This window comes from Mobula birostris, chromosome X (genome assembly GCF_030028105.1).
Source record: "Mobula birostris isolate sMobBir1 chromosome X, sMobBir1.hap1, whole genome shotgun sequence".
NCBI lineage: Eukaryota > Metazoa > Chordata > Chondrichthyes > Myliobatiformes > Myliobatidae > Mobula > Mobula birostris.
The window spans coordinates 53,651,746-53,670,280 of NC_092402.1; the positions used below are offsets into that span (position 1 = coordinate 53,651,746).

Consider the following 18,535-nt stretch of genomic DNA (forward strand, 5'->3'; position numbering starts at 1 on the left):
TGCAAAAGGGGGACAAAATAAAAGTTTGGTATCCTCAGAGATTAAGGTCAATGTTAACCATCCCGGCTGTTCTTCTCTTTTCTTCCTCCCCCCAACCCCTAAACAGGCACGGATAAAGGCGAAACCCATGGCCATCAACACCTTTCCAAAGAATGGCTATAGGGGATTAGAGGGGGGGGTATACCCCCTGCACGGTCAACAAGCCTTCCCCCCCCAGCTGTATCTGCAGCCAGTGTTCAGTACTCAGCAGCACTACCCTGTCTACAGTGCCATGCCCCAGCCATGGACAGCTAGCCAGCCCTACTTCGAGACACCCTTGGTAAGGAGAAAACTAGCAAATGTGTGGGGATTCCTTCCTCACCATCCCATCACACACTGCCAGGGTCAGACACAGAGTGAATCTCCCTCCACAATGTCCCATCACACACTCCCAGGGTCAGACACAGAGTGAATCTCCCTCCACACTGTCCCATCACACACTCCCAGGGTCAGACACAGAGTGAAGCTCCCTCCACACCATCCCATCACACACTCCCAGGGTCAGACACAGAGTGAATCTCCCTCCACAATGTCCCATCACACACTCCCAGGGTCAGACACACAGTGAATCTCCCTCCACACTGTCCCATCACACACTCCCAGGGTCAGACACAGAGTGAATCTCCCTCCACACCATCCCATCACACACTCCCAGGGTCAGACACAGAGTGAATCTCCCTCCACACTGTCCCATCACACACTCCCAGGGTCAGACACAGAGTGAATCTCCCTCCACACTGTCCCATCTCCCACTCCCGGGGTCAGACACAGAGTGAATCTCCCTCCACACTGTCCCATCACATACTCCCAGGGTCCCTCTGCTTTTACCTGTCTTCCCAGTACGTTGGTTGCTAATGGTTTCTTTCCGCTCAACAGGCTCCACTTCCCAACAGCTGTTTTGTGAATGGATTCTCCTCGGCCAAAGGATTCAAGTCCACCAACTCAACTCTGGGTCACATCCGGCCCTACCACAGAAACCGGTGAGGACTGCTTGTGTGGCGGGTGGAGGAGTTGAGTGCACACTTTCACCCTTGTCCCTGTCCGCACCCCTTCTCTGGAGAGCCCTGTGATGATCAGTACCGCGCTGGGAGGGCCAAAGGGATCTGCAGACTGAGCCGTGGAGTCTTTCCTCCTCTCCCCCATTCACCACTTCCCCTCCACTCCCCATTCACCCCTCCCCCATTTACCACTCCCCATTCTCCTCTCCCCCTCCACCTCTCATTCACCCCTCTACAGCTCTGTTCTGGGATTTCCCCACCCAATGACCCACAAGATTATGAGATCTGAGGGCTACTTCAGAATTTCTCCCCCCCCCCCCCAAAACAAAACACCCCAATGTTCCTCTGGGGCCCATATGCACCCCACACAAGGTAGACTGGTTAACCAACCCCTTGGTGAATGGATTACAGGAGTCTGGATGGACTGGGGAGTTGCTGTGTGAAGATTTTATATTATGTGCCGTGCATAGACCATAGAACATCAGTATAGACCTTTCAACCCACAGTGTTTTTTGAACCTTATAATCTACTCTATGGTTGATCTAACCCTTCCCTCTTGTGTACCCCTTTTTTTCTATCACCCATGTACCTATCTAAAAGTCTCTTAAATGTCCCTAAATGTATCTGCTGCAACCACCACCCCTGGCAGGGCATTCTACGCATACACCATTTTCTGTTTAACTTGCCACTGACATTCCCTACACTTTCCTCTCATCACTTTAAAATTATGCCCCCTGGTGTTAGCCATTTCCACCCTGGAAAGTGTGCAGAGGAGATTTACGAGGATGTTACCAGGACTTAAGGTACAAAGTTATGGAGAGAGGTTGAGGCTTGATAACTGAAGTGTAGAAGAATGAAAGTGAGATGATTTTTAGGTGCATAAAGTCATGAGGGATATGGATTTCTACAGTCTTTTCCCCAGGGTTGGAGAATCAAGAACTAGAGGGACAGGTCTATGGCAACTTCTTCACCCAGAGGGTGGTTTCTATACGGAACGAGCTGCCAGAGGAAGTGGTTGAGCTAGGTACACTAACATTTCAAAGGCACTTGGACAGGTGCATGGATAAAGAAGGTTACCCTTGGGAAGGTTGTGGTGAGCTGTCATCTGGAACCACGGCAGTTCTTTAGCTGTGGGGATTCTCAGAGGGCTATGAGGGAGGGAGTTCCAGGATTTTGAACCAGTGATGGTGAAGGAACGATGATCTTGCTGCCCTTGACCTTACCACTTGTAGAGGTGGTAGGGTTGGAAGGTGCTGCCTGAGTCTTGTTGACTTGCTGTAGTGTGTTATGTCGATGGTCCAAACTGCTGATTCAGTGTGTGGTCGGATGATTTATGGATGAGGTACTGATCGAGCCAGTTATTGTGTTGGATGGTGTTGGGTTCTTGAGTCCATCTAGGATCCAGGCAAGTGTTAACGAACAGAGTAACTTCGGGGTACAAAGGTAGGACACACTGAAGGGTGGGGGGGGTGTCGAGGGTCAGAGGGTACTCTGTGTACAAGGGTAGGACACACACCGTGAATGGTGGGTGATGTCAGGGAACAGAGGGACTTCAGTGTACAAGGGTAGGACACACACTGTGAAGGGTAGGGACTGTCGCAGGACAGGGGGACCTGGGGGTAGAAGGATAGGACTCTCAGTGAATAGCTGAGAGTGTTGGGACAGAGAGACAAGGGTAAGAAGCTCATTGCAAATGGTGGGGAGTACTGAAGAACAGAGGGACGTGGATGTGCAAGTCCAGACGTCCCTGAAGGTGGCAGCATAGACAAGCTGGTGAGGACGGTGTATACATTGTGTCATTAATGCAGGCTTGTGTGAGCTGTGATTCCAGTAGAACACTTCAAAGTGTTTGGGTGTCCATCTCCTTCCTACCCTGACACACTTTTGCTTCATAATTATGTCAACATGATAGTGTAGTCAATTTATACCTTAGAATGGTTTCGACTCTAAGCCCACCACTTTCCTGTTTACCTTTTTTTACTCACCTACACTAATTCCACTTGTCCTCATTTGGGCAACACTCTTCTCTGACTTATCTATCTGCAGAGGTTTAAAAAGGCAGAAATGATCTGATGCCAGCACTCTCCCTGGGTGCCAGTGAACCCAAGGAATCTCCTCTGCACTTCCTCAGTGGTGTCACGTCCTAGCTGAAGTACAGGGACCAGAACTGCACACAGTATTCCCAATGAGACCTTACCAGTCAGTCTGATCCCCTCTGCTTGCCTGTGGTCCTTATCTCCCTGTATGAATGCTTCTTGATCATTACTTTGAATGTTGACTTCCCAAATTTTGTACTCCCCCTTGACAAATAGTGTGCTATACACCCCTTTCACTACCCTATCAACTTGTGTTGCCACTTTAAGGAAGTTATGAACTTGTACCCCAAGATATCTCTGTATATCAATGCTCCTCAAGGTCCTGCCATTAACTGTACACTTTCCCCTTACATTTGACTTCCTCAAAAATAGGAGCTGTGAGAAGATGGCGTGGCCTGGATGGTGGGGATCTTTGATGGATATTGCATTCTTGAGGCAGTGCCTCCTGTAAATACTACTGATGGTGGGGAAGGATGTGTCCGTGATGTATTGGGCTGAGTACACAACTCTCTGCAGCTTCTTACGTTCTGCGCATTTGAATTGCCATACCAGACCATGAACAGCTCCCATCGGGCAGGAGGTACAGAAGCCTGAAGTCCCACACCACCAGGTTCAGGAACAGCTACTTCCCTTCAATCATTCGGTTCCTGAACCAACCAGCACAACCCTAATCACCATCTCAGTACAGCAACACTGTGACCACTTTGTACTACAATAGAGGTTGTGCTTTTTGTTCTAATTGCTCTTTCTTATAAATATTGTGTCTTAATTTGTTTTCTGTGTGAATGTTGTGTCTGTGATGCTGCTGCAAGCAAGTTTTTCATTATGACAGTAAATGCCACTTTGCAACTGGTCAGAATACTCTATATTCTATATTCGTAGTTTCCGAACCTCCTGAGTCAGTGATTAGAGTTGCAGAACATAGAACAGTACAGCACATTGCAGGCCCTTCGTCCCATGATGTGCTTACCTTTCAACCTACTCCATGATCAATCTGATGCTTCCCTTCCACATAGCCCTCCATCTTTCTTTCATCCTTGTACCTATTTAAGAGTCTGTTAAATGTCCCAAATCTGTGCCTCAACCACCACCCTGGCAGGACGATCCATGCACTCACCACTCTCTGTATTTAAAAAAAAAAACACTTGCCTCTGACATCCTCCCATACTTTCCTCCAATTACCTCATATTAGCCGTTTCTGCCCTGGGAATAACTCTCTGGCTGTCCACATTATGCCTCTTATCAACTTGTCACCTTTCATCTTTCTTCGCTCCAAAGGGAAAAGCCCTAACTCGCTCAGCATATCTTCATAAGACATATTCTCTAATTCAGCCAGCACCATAGTAAATCTCTGCAACCTCTCTAAAGCTTCCACATCCTTCCTATCATGAGATGACCAGAACTGAACACACATACTCCAAGTGTGGTCTAACCAAGGTTTTATAGAGCTGCAACATTACCTCAGCTCTTGAGCTTAATCCCTCTAGTAATCAAGGCCAAAACTTCACACATAGCACCTGATCTTGCACAAGTTGATTCAAGAACTGCTTTCCTTGCCATTGCACCTACAGTCTGTGCGCAGGACAGGTCAGTCTAGGTGTCCTGGTCACCCCATTACAGGAAGGATGTGAAGACTTTGGAGAGGGTGCAGAAGAGGATCACCAGCACGTTACCTGGATTAGAGAGTTTGAGCTATAAGGAGAGGTTGGATGAACTTGGGTTGTTTTCTCTGGAGTGAAGGAGGCTGAGGGGAGATAGAAGTTTATAAGATTGAGAGGCACAGGTAGAGTAGAGAGCTGGTATCTTTCTCTGCCAGGTTTGAAATGTCTGGTACCAGAGAGCATGTATTTAAGGTGAGAGGGAGTGAATTCTACAGAGAGTGGTGGGTGTCTGGATTGTGCTGCCAGGAATGGTGGTGGAGGCAGATACGAAAGGCAGTCAGAAACGGGTTTATCATCACTGGCTTATGTCATAAAATTTATTGCTTTGCAGCAGCAGTAGAATACAAGGCATAAAAAATACTGTGCCATACAAAAGAAACATAAAAATAAATTGTGCAATGAGAAAGCAAATTAGTGAGTTAGTGTTTGTTGGTTCATGAACAGTTCAGAAATCAGATGACGGAGGATCGAGTATTTGTCTTCAGACTCCCATCCCTCCTCCCTGAAGGTAGTAATAAGAAAATGACATATCCCGGATGGTGAGAGTTCTTGGTGATGGATGATGCCTGCTCCTCGATGTTGGGGAGGTTTGTCCCTGTGATGGATGTGGCTGAGTTTACAACCATCTGCAGACTCTTGTGATCCTTGTCACTGGAGCCTCCACACCAGGTGGTGATGCAACCAGTCCAAGTACTTTCCACTGTACATCGATGGAAATTTGCTTGAGCATTTGGTGACATATCAAATCTCCTCAAACTCCAAATGAAGTATAGCCTCTGGCATGCCTTCTTTGTAATTCTATCAATATGTTGGACCCAGGAGGGATCTTCAGAGATGTTGATGCCCAGGATGGCACTCAGATGATGATGATGGAGGCTGGAATGATAGAGGTGTTCAAGAGACTCTAGGTGCGTGAATGTGCAGGGAATGGAGGGACGTGGACATTCTGTAAGCAGAACAAGACTGCTTTAATTAGGCATGTAATTAGTTTAGTACAACATTCAGGGCTGAAGGGCATGATGCCCTGCTGTATTATTCACTGTTTGATGTTACTGCCAACTTACCCCAACCCGCCACTCCAGTGTAGACTTAAAGCAACTCCATGGAGTGTAAAGCAATGGATGATGAATGAATGGTGAAACCAGGGGCAGGGGTGTGGGTTGGGAGAGGACGTAGAGTTCTCATTGAATGTAGGCTCTAAACCCTGACTGAGTTCCCTCTCTTCAGCAGGTTCCAAGGGAAGTTCAGTGTGCGGAGTGGGTACCTGGAAGGGTTGAGAGGCTGCTCTATAGCAGAGGAAGAGGTGAGCGGACTCTCCCCTCAGGCCTGTGCCAGTGAAGACAACGAAGTGGCAGACTACGAGAAGAGGGATTCACTCCCTCAGGGAATGACTCACAGTGTGGAATCAGGTATCAGAGGAAGGTGAGAGAATCCTGGAATCAGCAGTCATCTGCATCTATTCAACACCCAGGGAATGAATGCTGTATCTGAACCCCGGAGGCGTGTGATAGGACAGCGTGGAAGGAGATTCACTCTGTGTCTGACCCCAGGAGTGTGTGATGGGACAGTGTGGAGGGAGATTCACTCTGTGTCTGACCCCGGGAGTGTGTGATGGGATGGTGTGGAGGGAGATTCACTCTGTGTCTGACACTGGGAGTGTGTGATGGGATGGTGTGGAGGGAGATTCACTCTGTGTCTGACCCTGGGAGTGTGTGATGGGGCAGTGTGGAGGGAGATTCACTCTGTGTGTGACCCCGGGAGTGTGTGATGGGATGGTGTGGAGGGAGATTCACTCTGTGTCTGACACTGGGAGTGTGTGATGGGACAGTGTGGAGGGAGATTCACTCTGTGTCTGACCCTGGGAGTGTGTGATGGGATGGTGTGGAAGGAGATTCACTCTGTGTCTGACCCTGGGAGTGTGTGATGGGATGGTGAGGAGGGAGATTCACTCTGTGTCTGACCCTGGGAGTGTGTGATGGGATGGTGTGGAAGGAGATTCACTCTGTGTCTGACCCTGGGAGTGTGTGATGGGATGGTGTGGAGGGAGATTCACTCTGTGTCTGACCCTGGGAGTGTGTGATGGGCAGTGTCGAGGGAGATTCACTCTGTGACTGACCCTGGGAGTGTGTGATGGGATGGTGTGGAGGGAGATTCACTCTGTGTCTGACACTGGGAGTGTGTGATGGGATGGTGTGGAGGGAGATTCACTCTGTGTCTGACCCTGGGAGTGTGTGATGGGGCAGTGTGGAGGGAGATTCACTCTGTGTGTGACCCCGGGAGTGTGTGATGGGATGGTGTGGAGGGAGATTCACTCTGTGTCTGACACTGGGAGTGTGTGATGGGACAGTGTGGAGGGAGATTCACTCTGTGTCTGACCCTGGGAGTGTGTGATGGGATGGTGTGGAAGGAGATTCACTCTGTGTCTGACCCTGGGAGTGTGTGATGGGATGGTGAGGAGGGAGATTCACTCTGTGTCTGACCCTGGGAGTGTGTGATGGGATGGTGTGGAAGGAGATTCACTCTGTGTCTGACCCTGGGAGTGTGTGATGGGATGGTGTGGAGGGAGATTCACTCTGTGTCTGACCCTGGGAGTGTGTGATGGGCAGTGTCGAGGGAGATTCACTCTGTGACTGACCCTGGGAGTGTGTGATGGGATGGTGTGGAAGGAGATTCACTCTGTGTCTGACCCTGGGAGTGTGTGATGGGATGGTGTGGAGGGAGATTCACTCTGTGTCTGACCCTGGGAGTGTGTGATGGGCAGTGTCGAGGGAGATTCACTCTGTGACTGACCCTGGGAGTGTGTGATAGCACAGTGTGAAGGGAGATTCACTCTGTGTCTGACCCTGGGAGTGTGTGATGGGACGGTGTGGAGGGAGATTCACTCTGTGTCTGACCCTGGGAGTGTGTGATGGGACGGTGTGGAGGGAGATTCACTCTGTGACTGACCCTGGGAGTGTGTGATAGGACAGTGTGAAGGGAGATTCACTCTGTGTCTGACCCCAGGGATGTTTCGTAGGACTGTGAGGTGGAGATGTTGTAAACTCTATCTGTACTTCATCTGGGGGTAGCTCACTGCTAAACATGGTGTGTCCTACCCCAGGCGAGGTGCGTACCGTGGTCGAAAAAGAAGGGAAGAGAACAGAATGCTGGTGAGTAAAATTGGAACTGCTAGTACCGTACTCCGGTGTCACACAGTGACAGACCCGTCCCCACCGGTACCGTACCTCGGTGTCACACAGTGACAGACCCATCCCCACCGGTACCGTACCCCGGTGTTCTACAGTGACAGTCCCGTCCCCACCGGTACCGTACCTCGGTGTTACACAGTGACGGACCGGTCCCCACCGGTACCGTACCTCGGTGTCACACAGTGACAGTCCCGTCCCCACCGGTACCGTACCCCGGTGTTACACAGTGACGGACCCGTCCCCACCGGTACCGTACCCCGGTGTTACACAGTGACGGACCCGTCCCCACCGGTACCGTACCCCGGCGTTATACAGCGACGGAACCGTCCCCACCGGTACCGTACCCCGGTGTTATACAGTGACAGACCCGTCCCCACCGGTACCGTACCCCGGCGTTACACAGTGACAGACCCGTCCCCACCGGTACCGTACCCCGGTGTTACACAGCGACGGACCCGTCCCCACCGGTACCGTACCCCGGTGTTGTACAGTGATAGACCGGTCCCCACCGGTACCGTACCCCGGTGTTACACAGCGACGGACCCGTCCCCACCGGTACCGTACCCCGGTGTTGTACAGTGATGGACCGGTCCCCACCGGTACCGTACCCCGGTGTTACACAGTGACGGACCCGTCCCCACCGGTACCGTACCCCGGTGTTACACAGTGACGGACCCGTCCCCACCGGTACCGTACCCCGGTGTTGTACAGTGACGGACCCGTCCCCACCGGTACCGTACCCCGGTGTTGTACAGTGACGGACCCGTCCCCACCGGTACCGTACCCCGGTGTTACACAGTGACGGTCCCGTCCCCACCGGTACCGTACCCCGGTGTTACACAGTGACGGACCCGTCCCCACCGGTACCGTACCCCGGTGTTACACAGTGACGGACCCGTCCCCACCGGTACCGTACCCCGGTGTTACACAGTGACAGACCCGTCCCCACCGGTACCGTACCCCGGTGTTGTACAGTGACGGACCCGTCCCCACCGGTACCGTACCCCGGCGTTACACAGCGACGGACCCGTCCCCACCGGTACCGTACCCCGGTGTTGTACAGTGACGGACCCGTCCCCACCGGTACCGTACCCCGGCGTTACACAGCGACGGACCCGTCCCCACCGGTACCGTACCCCGGTGTTGTACAGTGACAGACCCGTCCCCACCGGTACCGTACCCCGGTGTTGTACAGTGACAGACCCGTCCCCACCAGTACCGTACCCCGGTGTTACACAGTGACAGACCCGTCCCCACCGGTACCGTACCCCGGTGTTACACAGCGACGGACCCGTCCCCACCGGTACCGTGCCCCGGTGTTGTACAGTGACAGACCCGTCCCCACCGGTACCGTACCCCGGTGTGATAGTGACAGACCCGTCCCCACCGGTACCGTACCCCGGTGTTACACAGCAACGGACCCGTCCCCACCGGTACCGTACCCCGGTGTTACACAGTGACGGACCCATCCCCACCGGTACCGTACCCCGGTGTTATACTGTGACAGACCCATCCCCACCGGTACCGTACCCCGGTGTTACACAGTGACGGACCCGTCCCCACCGGTACCGTGCCCCGGTGTTACACAGTGACAGACCCGTCCCCACCGGTACCGTACCCCGGTGTTACACAGCGACAGACCCGTCCCCACCGGTACCGTACCCCGGTGTTGTACAGTGACAGACCCGTCCCCACCGGTACCGTACCCCTGTGTTATACAGTGACAGACCCGTCCCCACCGGTACCGTACCCCGGTGTTATACAGTGACAGACCCGTCCCCACCGGTACCGTACCCCGGTGTCACACAGTGACAGACCCGTCCCCACCGGTACCGTACTCCGGTGTCACACAGTGACGGACCCGTCCCCACCGGTACCGTACCCCGGTGTTATACAGTGACAGACCCGTCCCCACCGGTACCGTACCCCGGTGTCACACAGTGACGGACCCGTCCCCACCGGTACCGTACCCCGGTGTTACACAGCGACAGACCCGTCCCCACCGGTACCGTACCCCGGTGTTGTACAGTGACAGACCCGTCCCCACCGGTACCGTACCCCTGTGTTATACAGGGACAGACCCGTCCCCACCGGTACCGTACCCCGGTGTTATACAGTGACAGACCCGTCCCCACCGGTACCGTACCCCGGTGTCACACAGTGACAGACCCGTCCCCACCGGTACCGTACTCCGGTGTCACACAGTGACAGACCCGTCCCCACCGGTACCGTACCCCGGTGTTATACAGTGACAGACCCGTCCCCACCGGTACCGTACCCCGGTGTCACACAGTGACGGACCCGTCCCCACCGGTACCGTACCCCGGTGTTATACAGTGACTGACCCGTCTCCACCGGTACCGTACCCCTGTGTTATACAGTGACAGACCCGTCCCCACCGGTACCATACCCCAGTGTTATACAGTGACAGATCCGTCCCCACCGGTACCGTACCCTGGTGTGATAGTGACAGACCCGTCCCCACCGGTACCGTACCCCGGTGTTACACAGTGACAGACCCGTCCCCACCGGTACCGTACCCCGGTGTTACACAGTGACGGACCCGTCCCCACCGGTACCGTACCCCGGTGTTGTACAGTGACGGACCCGTCCCCACCGGTACCGTACCCCGGTGTTACACAGTGACGGACCCGTCCCCACCGGTACCGTACCCCGGTGTTACACAGTGACGGACCCGTCCCCACCGGTACCGTACCCCGGTGTTACACAGTGACGGACCCGTCCCCACCGGTACCGTACCCCGGTGTTGTACAGTGACGGACCCGTCCCCACCGGTACCGTACCCCGGTGTTGTACAGTGACGGACCCGTCCCCACCGGTACCGTACCCCGGTGTTGTACAGTGACGGACCCGTCCCCACCGGTACCGTACCCCGTTGTTGTACAGTGACGGACCCGTCCCCACCGGTACCGTACCCCGGTGTTGTACAGTGACGGACCCGTCCCCACCGGTACCGTACCCCGGTGTTACACAGTGACAGACCCGTCCCCACCGGTACCGTACCCCGGTGTTACACAGTGACAGTCCCGTCCCCACCGGTACCGTACCCCGGTGTTACACAGTGACAGACCCGTCCCCACCGGTACCGTACCCCGGTGTTGTACAGTGACGGACCCGTCCCCACCGGTACCGTACCCCGGTGTTACACAGTGACTGACCCGTCCCCACCGGTACCGTACCCCGGTGTTACACAGCGACAGACCCTGTTGTGAAGTGTTCCTGATTAGTGACGTCCTTCCACAGAAGACCCTGTCGACAGAAAATCCAGCGCAGAAGGTTGACCTGGAGCTGTCTAACTTCCCCCCACTCCCGGGGTCTGTCCATACCTCACAGGCTGAGCCACACTTACAGAACAGGATGGCCGATGTTGTTAGAGGCCGGAGTAAGGTAGTGTCTGAAGCTCCGTCTGTCGATGTGTCTGTCTGACTCTGGGTTGTCATTAGTGGGTAGTATTCTGCATGATACATACAGAGGAATAAGCCCTTCATTCTCTTGTCACTGCTCTGTTTCATCAGAGCCCCTTCGACCTGAGGGGCAACTTTTCACCCAGCAAGTGGTTTGTATATGGAACAAGCTGCCAGAGGAAGTGGTTGAGGCAGATACGTTAACAACATTTAACTGTTCCATGGATAGAAAAGGTCCAGAGGGATATGTGCCAAATACGAGCAGAAGGAACTCAGTAGATGGGCACCTTGGTCAGCATGAATGAGTTGGGCCAAAGGGCTTTTTCCATGTTGCATGACTTACTATGTTCCTCTTTCTCTAGGATCAGTGTAAGGACTCACTAATGAGTCCACCAGGGTCAGTCACAAATCCAACACACGTTGCTGCGATGCCTCAGCCAGTGGAGTCTTCCACCTACAATCCAATGGCACAATCAGAAACAGTGGACAGGTATGGAACAGGTGCACTCTGGGGAACAAGACATAATCTGGAACTGCAGCTGAGACCACTCTTCCATGTCCCTGGGTCAGAGCCACACCGGGAGCACCGTGCACAGTTCCCATCTCCCTATCCTGGGCCAGACCCACACCGTGTCTCAGACAGAAGGGTGACCTAGGGACTAATGGTAAATGTGCAGTCTTTTCGCGGATTTTGGGAATGAAGAACTAGAGGGCATAGGTTTATGGTTAGAGGGAGGAGATTTAAAGGTAACATTTTTCACCCAGAGGGTGGTTGGTGCATGAAACAAGCTGCCAAAGGAAGTGGTTACGTCAGTGGCATTAACAGTATTTAAAAGGCACTTGGACGGGTACATGGATAGAAAAGGTTTAGAGGACCCATCACGAGCAATTGGGACTGGCTTGCCAAGGAATAATGTTCAGCATCAATCATTTGGGATGAAGGGCCTGTCTGCTCTGTGACTATCGGTCACCCAGCATCAACCGCCTGGCAGTCATGGGCTGACTGTCAACCTTCAGAAAGACCCGACACACCATCATTGTTGCTGTTGCATTAAGTCAGAGGTCTATCCTGCATCACTGAGTAATGGGTAGTGTAAATGTTTGGTTGGTCGGGTGGAGAGGAGGGAACGATTCAATGGTGAGTTGTTTGGGAGAAGAGTGGAGTGACTGGAGGTGGAGGGTATCTGGGTGTGTATGGAAGCTGGTATTTAAATTTTTTTTTTCTGCCATACACTTCCCTCCCCTCCTGCTCTCTCCTTACCTCCTCACTCCTACACACTCTCCTCTCCCTCTGTCCCTCCCCTTTCACTTCTGCTTCCTCCTCTTGCTCTTTCTCGCTAAACCTTTTGCTCACTTTCTCCCTCTTGCTTCTCCCTCTATATTTTTTCCTCCTCCCCACCCCCACCCCTGCACATCATTTTGCTTCCGCTCCTCTCCCAGGTTGCCGACAGTAGATCTCCCCGCTGCGGAGGTGGGTCCTGCTCCCCATGCCCTGTTAGTGTCCGTCAGCTCCACGTCTGCTTTGCCCAGTGTCACTCCTCCACCTGTGAGTACCAGGCTGTGTTTGGTGTTGGGCAGGGGTCTTCTGGGTTGGAAGGGTGTGGATGGAGAGGGCAGAGGGTGGGAGGCTGTTTAGGGGGATGCTGGAGTAGAGTGTGAGGGGATGTTTTGGAGGGAGTAAAGTGCTGAGGGTGGGAGGATCTAGGCTGGGGTAGATGAGAGAGGGGAGGAGGATGGGAGGGGAATTTGTCAAGTGCTGTGGAGGGGGAGGTTGTTTGGGGGTACATCACCTGATCTGACCTCTCCACTCTCCCCTCTTCACCCCCACCAGGAACCCCGGAAGTTGAGCTACGCTGAGGTGTGTCAGAAGCTGCCCCTGCTCCAGCCCCAGGCACTGAGGGAGGGGCATGAGGGGGTAGGGGAACGTTCTGAGGGGACGGCCTCCACACTGGCGGTGGGAGCGGCTCCAGGCTGCCGCCCGCTGGACGGGCGGACAAAGGGAAGAGGTGTGGGGAGGAAGGGCTCTCTTTCCCGGGGCCCACACCCCTCCCCCAGAAACTGAGCCAGAGGGAAGGGTTGGGGTGGAGGGTGAGCCACCCTCCCCTTCCATCTCCTAAACCCACCAAAAACCTACCTGACACCTCTTCCTCTCCCCCCCCCCCCACCCCTCCTGTTCCCAACCCAGAGGACAGGGCAGGAGGATACACAGATCTGATTGGTGGGGAGTGGGGTGCTTTGGACAAAGGTGAAGGTGGATTAATTACATTCGGAAGGGAGGGGTGTGTGTATATGCAATTCTGTGGGATCAGGGTGGGAGGGGCATGCTGTTGGATCAGACTATGCTCTTTACCACCTTGTGCTCCAGGAATTGTAAATGCCCTCCTTCCTGCCCTTCCTCCTTGCCCTTAACAATCCATCCCCTTGGACACCCTCCCCACCCCCACTCCCATTGAAACCCCTCCCCCCTCCTCCTGTTCAACACTCTCCCTGCCATTGAACACCCTATCCCCCATGTTTAACACAGTCTCCCCATTGACAAACTGCTCCCCTTTAAACCACTGCACCTCCCCATCTCTTCCCTTTCCCCCACCTGCCCTTTCCCATCTCTGAGGATTGATAGCTCTGGGACCTCCTGGTGCATTGGGGGAGTGATGTCTGCAATAAATTGGTCTGCACCCACACTCACTCTGTCTCTGTTTCTTATTCTGCACCGTGCACCAGTTTTGTTCTAGCCCAGTGCTTCAGGCCAGCCACACTGCAGCTGGCCATGACTCAGACAGTTGGTGGATTACAGAGAACACGAGATTCTGCAGATGCTGGAAATCTGGTGCAAAACACAATGATGGAAGAACTTAGGTCAGGCTGCATGTGTGGAGGGTAATGAACAGTCAACTTTTCAGGCTGAAAGCCTTCATCAGGTGTAAAACAGTGGCTGTGTTCTCCTCCATAGATGCTGCCAGACTTGCTGAGTTCCTTCAGCATCGTATGTCTGTTGCAGAAAACATAGAACAGTGCAGCACAGGAAGAGGCTCTTTGGCTCATAGTATCTGCGCTGACCACAGATAATGGTTTGTGCTAATCTGTGGTGGAGGTGTTGCTACCTTTCCTTACTGATTGTGGTCAGAAAGTCAAGGATCCAGTTGCCGAGGGAGGCATAACTGCCAAGGTAGCAAAATTTGACAGGTGTACCATGGAGAGCATTCTAACTGGTTAGATCACCGTCTGGTATGGGGGGGCTACTAGACAGGATCAGAAAAGGCTGCAGAAAGTTGTAAACTTAGCCTGCACCATCATGGGCACTAGCCTCCCCAGTATCTAGGACATCTTCAAAATGCGATGCCACAAAAAGGCTCAATCTGTCATAAAGGACCCCGCCACCTAGGACATGCCCTCTTCTTGTCATTACCATCAATGAGGCGATATAGGAGACATCTACTCAACATTTCAGGAACAGCTTCTTCCCCTCTGCCATCTAATTTTTGTATGGACATTGAACTGTCTACCTTACTACTTTTGTTTTTTGTTCTCTTTTTGTGCTAGTTAATTATTTTATATATTTCTATTTCTATCTATGTCTCTCAATCTTGTAAACCTCCATCAGATCTCCCCTCAGCCTCTGAGGTTCCAAAGAAAACAACTCATTTATCCAGACTCGTGATATCACATGCCATATAAACTGGGCAGCATCCTTGTAAACTACTTCTGCACCCTCTCCTATAGTGGGGTGACAAGAACTGTAAGCAATACTCCAGGTGGGGCCTAACCAGAGTTTTACAAAGTTGCAACAGAATCTCCTGACATTTGAACTCAATGCCTCAACTAATAAAAGCAAGCATGCCACAGGCCTTCTTAACCACCCTATTGACCTGTGTAGCCATTTCAAGGAGCTAGGAACTTGGATCCCATTAATTCTCTGTTCAGCAACAGTTAAGGATCTTCCATTTGCCTTACAAAGGTGCAACACCTCACATTTACAGTGCTTTCAAAAAGTACTCAGCTCCCCCCCCCAGCCAAACATTGGATTTAATTTGGCTTTTTTGACACTGATCAATAGAAAGAGGCTTTCATGTCAAAGTGAAAACTTTGAAAACCTACAAAGTGATCTAAATTAATTACAAATATAAATATAAAATAATTCATTGTTAAGTATTTGTCCCCTTTAATATGACACACCAAATCATCACTGGTGCAGCCATTTGGTTTTTTAAAAGTCACATAATTGGTTAAATGGAGATCACCTGTGTGTGGTCAAGGTGTTTCAATTGATGGTAGTAAAAATGCACCAATACACCTGTATGTGGAAGGTCCATCTGCTGGTGAGTCAGTATCCTAACAAAAGCTACACCATAAAGACAAAAGAACAGTCCAAACAACTGCACAAAAAGGTTATTGAAAAGCACAAATCAGGTGCTGGATGCAAGTAAAATTTCCAAGTCATTGAATATCCCTTGGAGTACAGTTAAGTAAATCATTTAGAAATGGAAAGAATATGGCACAGCTGTAAATCTGCCTAGAGTAGGCAGTCCTCAAAAACAGTGATGTGCAAAAAGGGAATTAGTGACGGAAGCCACTAAGAGACCTATGACAACTCTGGAGGAGTTACAAGTTTCTGTGGCTGCAATAGGAGAGACTGTGCAAACAACAACTGTTGCCTGGCTGCTTCAGAAGTCACAGCTTTATGGGAGGGTGGTAAAGAGAAAGCCACTGTTGTTTAAAAAAAAAACTCGTGAAATCTCAAGAGTTTGCCTGAAGGCATGTGGGAGACTCTGAAGTCAGCTGGAAGAAGGTTCTATGGTCTGATGAAACCAAAGCAGCTTTTTGGCCATTAGACATAAGCCAAACAACAGCACATCATCAAAAACACACCATCCCTAGTGTGAAGCATGGTGGTGGCTGCATCATGCTGTGGGGATGCTTCACTGCAGGTCCTGGAAGGCTTCTGAAGGTAGAGAGTAAAATGAATGCAGCAAATTCCTGGAAGAAAACCTGATGCAGTCTGCAAGAGAACTGTGACTTGGGAGAAGATCTGGTTTCCAGCAAGACCGACATGGGACGAATGCGAGCAAATTGCTCAACATGGACCAGTTTGGACAAAAGGCCTGTTTCCGGGAGTGAAGAGACTGCATGTGAGAGAGTGGTTCTTTCTTTCAAACACAGAACGGAACCCTCTCTTTTCCCTCCCTCTTTCTACCCAGCTCCTCTCTCTCGCTCTTTCTCTTCCCCTCTGTCTCGCGCTCTCACATACGAACAGACAACTTATTCCGTCTGCGGTCACCCGCCTCCCCAACCACAGCGCTTTACTTTTTGCAAGCAGCTCAGATAGTTGCCTGCTTATGTAAAGACCCGGAAATGCGGCGAAGTGGTTGCGCTGCGCGCTGCTGACTCTGACAGGATGAGGACTGCGGTTGGGGCCTCCAACACGCGAAGCAGTCCAAGCCAGAGGCAGGACGGTAGGATAAAGGGAAGCGGTAGTTTGCAAGATCATATAACGCATTGGGCAACGCGAAATAAGGCAGAACCTCAAATGCAGATAAAGATCGCTTTATTGCCCACAGAAAATCTGAAAATTCCCTGCACCATCGTTCGAGTTCACAGCAATCAATTAAAATCCCTCTCAGTCTGAGAAAGCCCAAACGTATTTCAGCCACGGAGGATCCAATAGACAATAGGTGTATGAGTAGGCCATTCGGCCCTTTGTGCCAGCACCGCCATTCACTGTGATCATGGCTGATCATCCACAATCAGTATCCAGTTCCTGCCTTGTCCCCATAACCTTTGATTCCGCTATCTTTAAGAGCTCTATCCATCTCTTTCTTGAAAGCATCCAGAGACTTGGCCTCCACAGCCTTCTGGGGCAGAGCATTCCATATATCCACCACTCTCTGGGTGAAAAAGTTTTTCCTCAACTCCGTTCTAAATGGCCTACCCCTTATTCTTAAACTGTGGCCTCTGGTTCTGGACTCACCTGTCAGCGGGAACATGCTTCCTGCCTGCAGCGTGTCCAATCCCTCAATAATCTTATGTTTCAATAAGATCCCCTCTCAGCCTTCTAAATTCCAGAGTATACAAGCCCAGTTGCTCCAATCTTTCAACATATGACAGTCCCGCCATCCCGGGAATTAACCTTGTGAACCTCCACTGCACTCCCTCAATAGCAAGAATGTCCTTCCTCAAATTTGGAGACCAAAACTGCACACGATCAAGTCAGCCAATAATGTTCAGGTACTACTCTCTTCTCCCCTCACTCACACACGGAATCAGACACAGAGTGAATCTCCCTCCACACCATCCCAGGATCAGACACAGAGTGAAACTCCCTCTACACCATCCCATCACATGCTCCCGGGGTCAGACACAGAGTGAATCTCCCTCCACACTGTCCATCACACTCTCCCAGTGTCAGACACAGAGTGAATCTCCCTCCACACCGTCCCATCACATGCTCCCGGGGTCAGACACAGAGTGAATCTCCCTCCACACTGTCCATCACACACTCCCGGGGTCAGACACCGAGTGAATCTCCCTCCACACCATCCCATCACACACTCCCGGGGTCAGACACAGAGTGAATCTCCCTCCACATTGTCCCATCACACACTCCCAGGATCAGACACAGAGTGAATCTCCGTCCATACTGTCCCATCACACACTCCCAGGGTCAGACACAGAGTGAATCTACCTCCACATTGTCCCATCACACTCCCAGGGTCAGACACAGAGTGAATCTCCCATCACACACTCCTGGGGTCAGACACAGTGACGTTCCCTGCACATCTTCCCATCACATACTCCAGGGGTCAGACACAGAGTGAAGCTCGCTCCACACTGTCCCATCACACACTCCCAGGGTCGGACAGAGGGTGAAGCTCCCTCCATACCGTGTACCATTCTGTTTCAGAGGGTGGTTGTGTCTGTGGAGGGGAGGGTGCGGAGGGACATTCACCAGGATACTGCCTTGAATGACGGAGAGAAGCTGGTGTCAAGCTAGCACTTGATGTATTGAGTGTCATGATTAACAAACAAGAAACAGCCTATCCTGACACCTTTCACATCCTTGCTGGGGTCTACAATCAGGCTCGCATGAAGAAATCTGGCTAATTATCATCAGCACGTCTCCTGCAGCACCAA

The 18,535-nt window shown here is 52.0% G+C and overlaps 1 protein-coding gene across 5 annotated transcripts in view; it reads left to right on the forward strand.

The window, feature by feature from the left end:
- The window catches only part of larp4ab (La ribonucleoprotein 4Ab), a 38,612-nt gene extending 24,530 nt beyond the window's left edge, over positions 1 to 14,082 (forward strand). For 4 of the 5 annotated variants that reach the window (XM_072249727.1, XM_072249725.1, XM_072249728.1 and 1 more), the window contains 8 exons: positions 107 to 319; positions 916 to 1,019; positions 6,022 to 6,216; positions 7,895 to 7,943; positions 11,247 to 11,390; positions 11,770 to 11,897; positions 12,848 to 12,953; positions 13,239 to 14,082. In XM_072249727.1, the coding sequence (XP_072105828.1) occupies positions 107 to 319; positions 916 to 1,019; positions 6,022 to 6,216; positions 7,895 to 7,943; positions 11,247 to 11,390; positions 11,770 to 11,897; positions 12,848 to 12,953; positions 13,239 to 13,469 (1,170 nt within the window). In that variant the 3' untranslated portion in view covers positions 13,470 to 14,082. The remainder of the gene's footprint in view (positions 1 to 106; positions 320 to 915; positions 1,020 to 6,021; positions 6,217 to 7,894; positions 7,944 to 11,246; positions 11,391 to 11,769; positions 11,898 to 12,847; positions 12,954 to 13,238) is intronic. The other variant, XM_072249726.1, reaches the window with a different exon arrangement.
- The last annotated feature ends 4,453 nt before the right edge of the window (positions 14,083 to 18,535 follow it).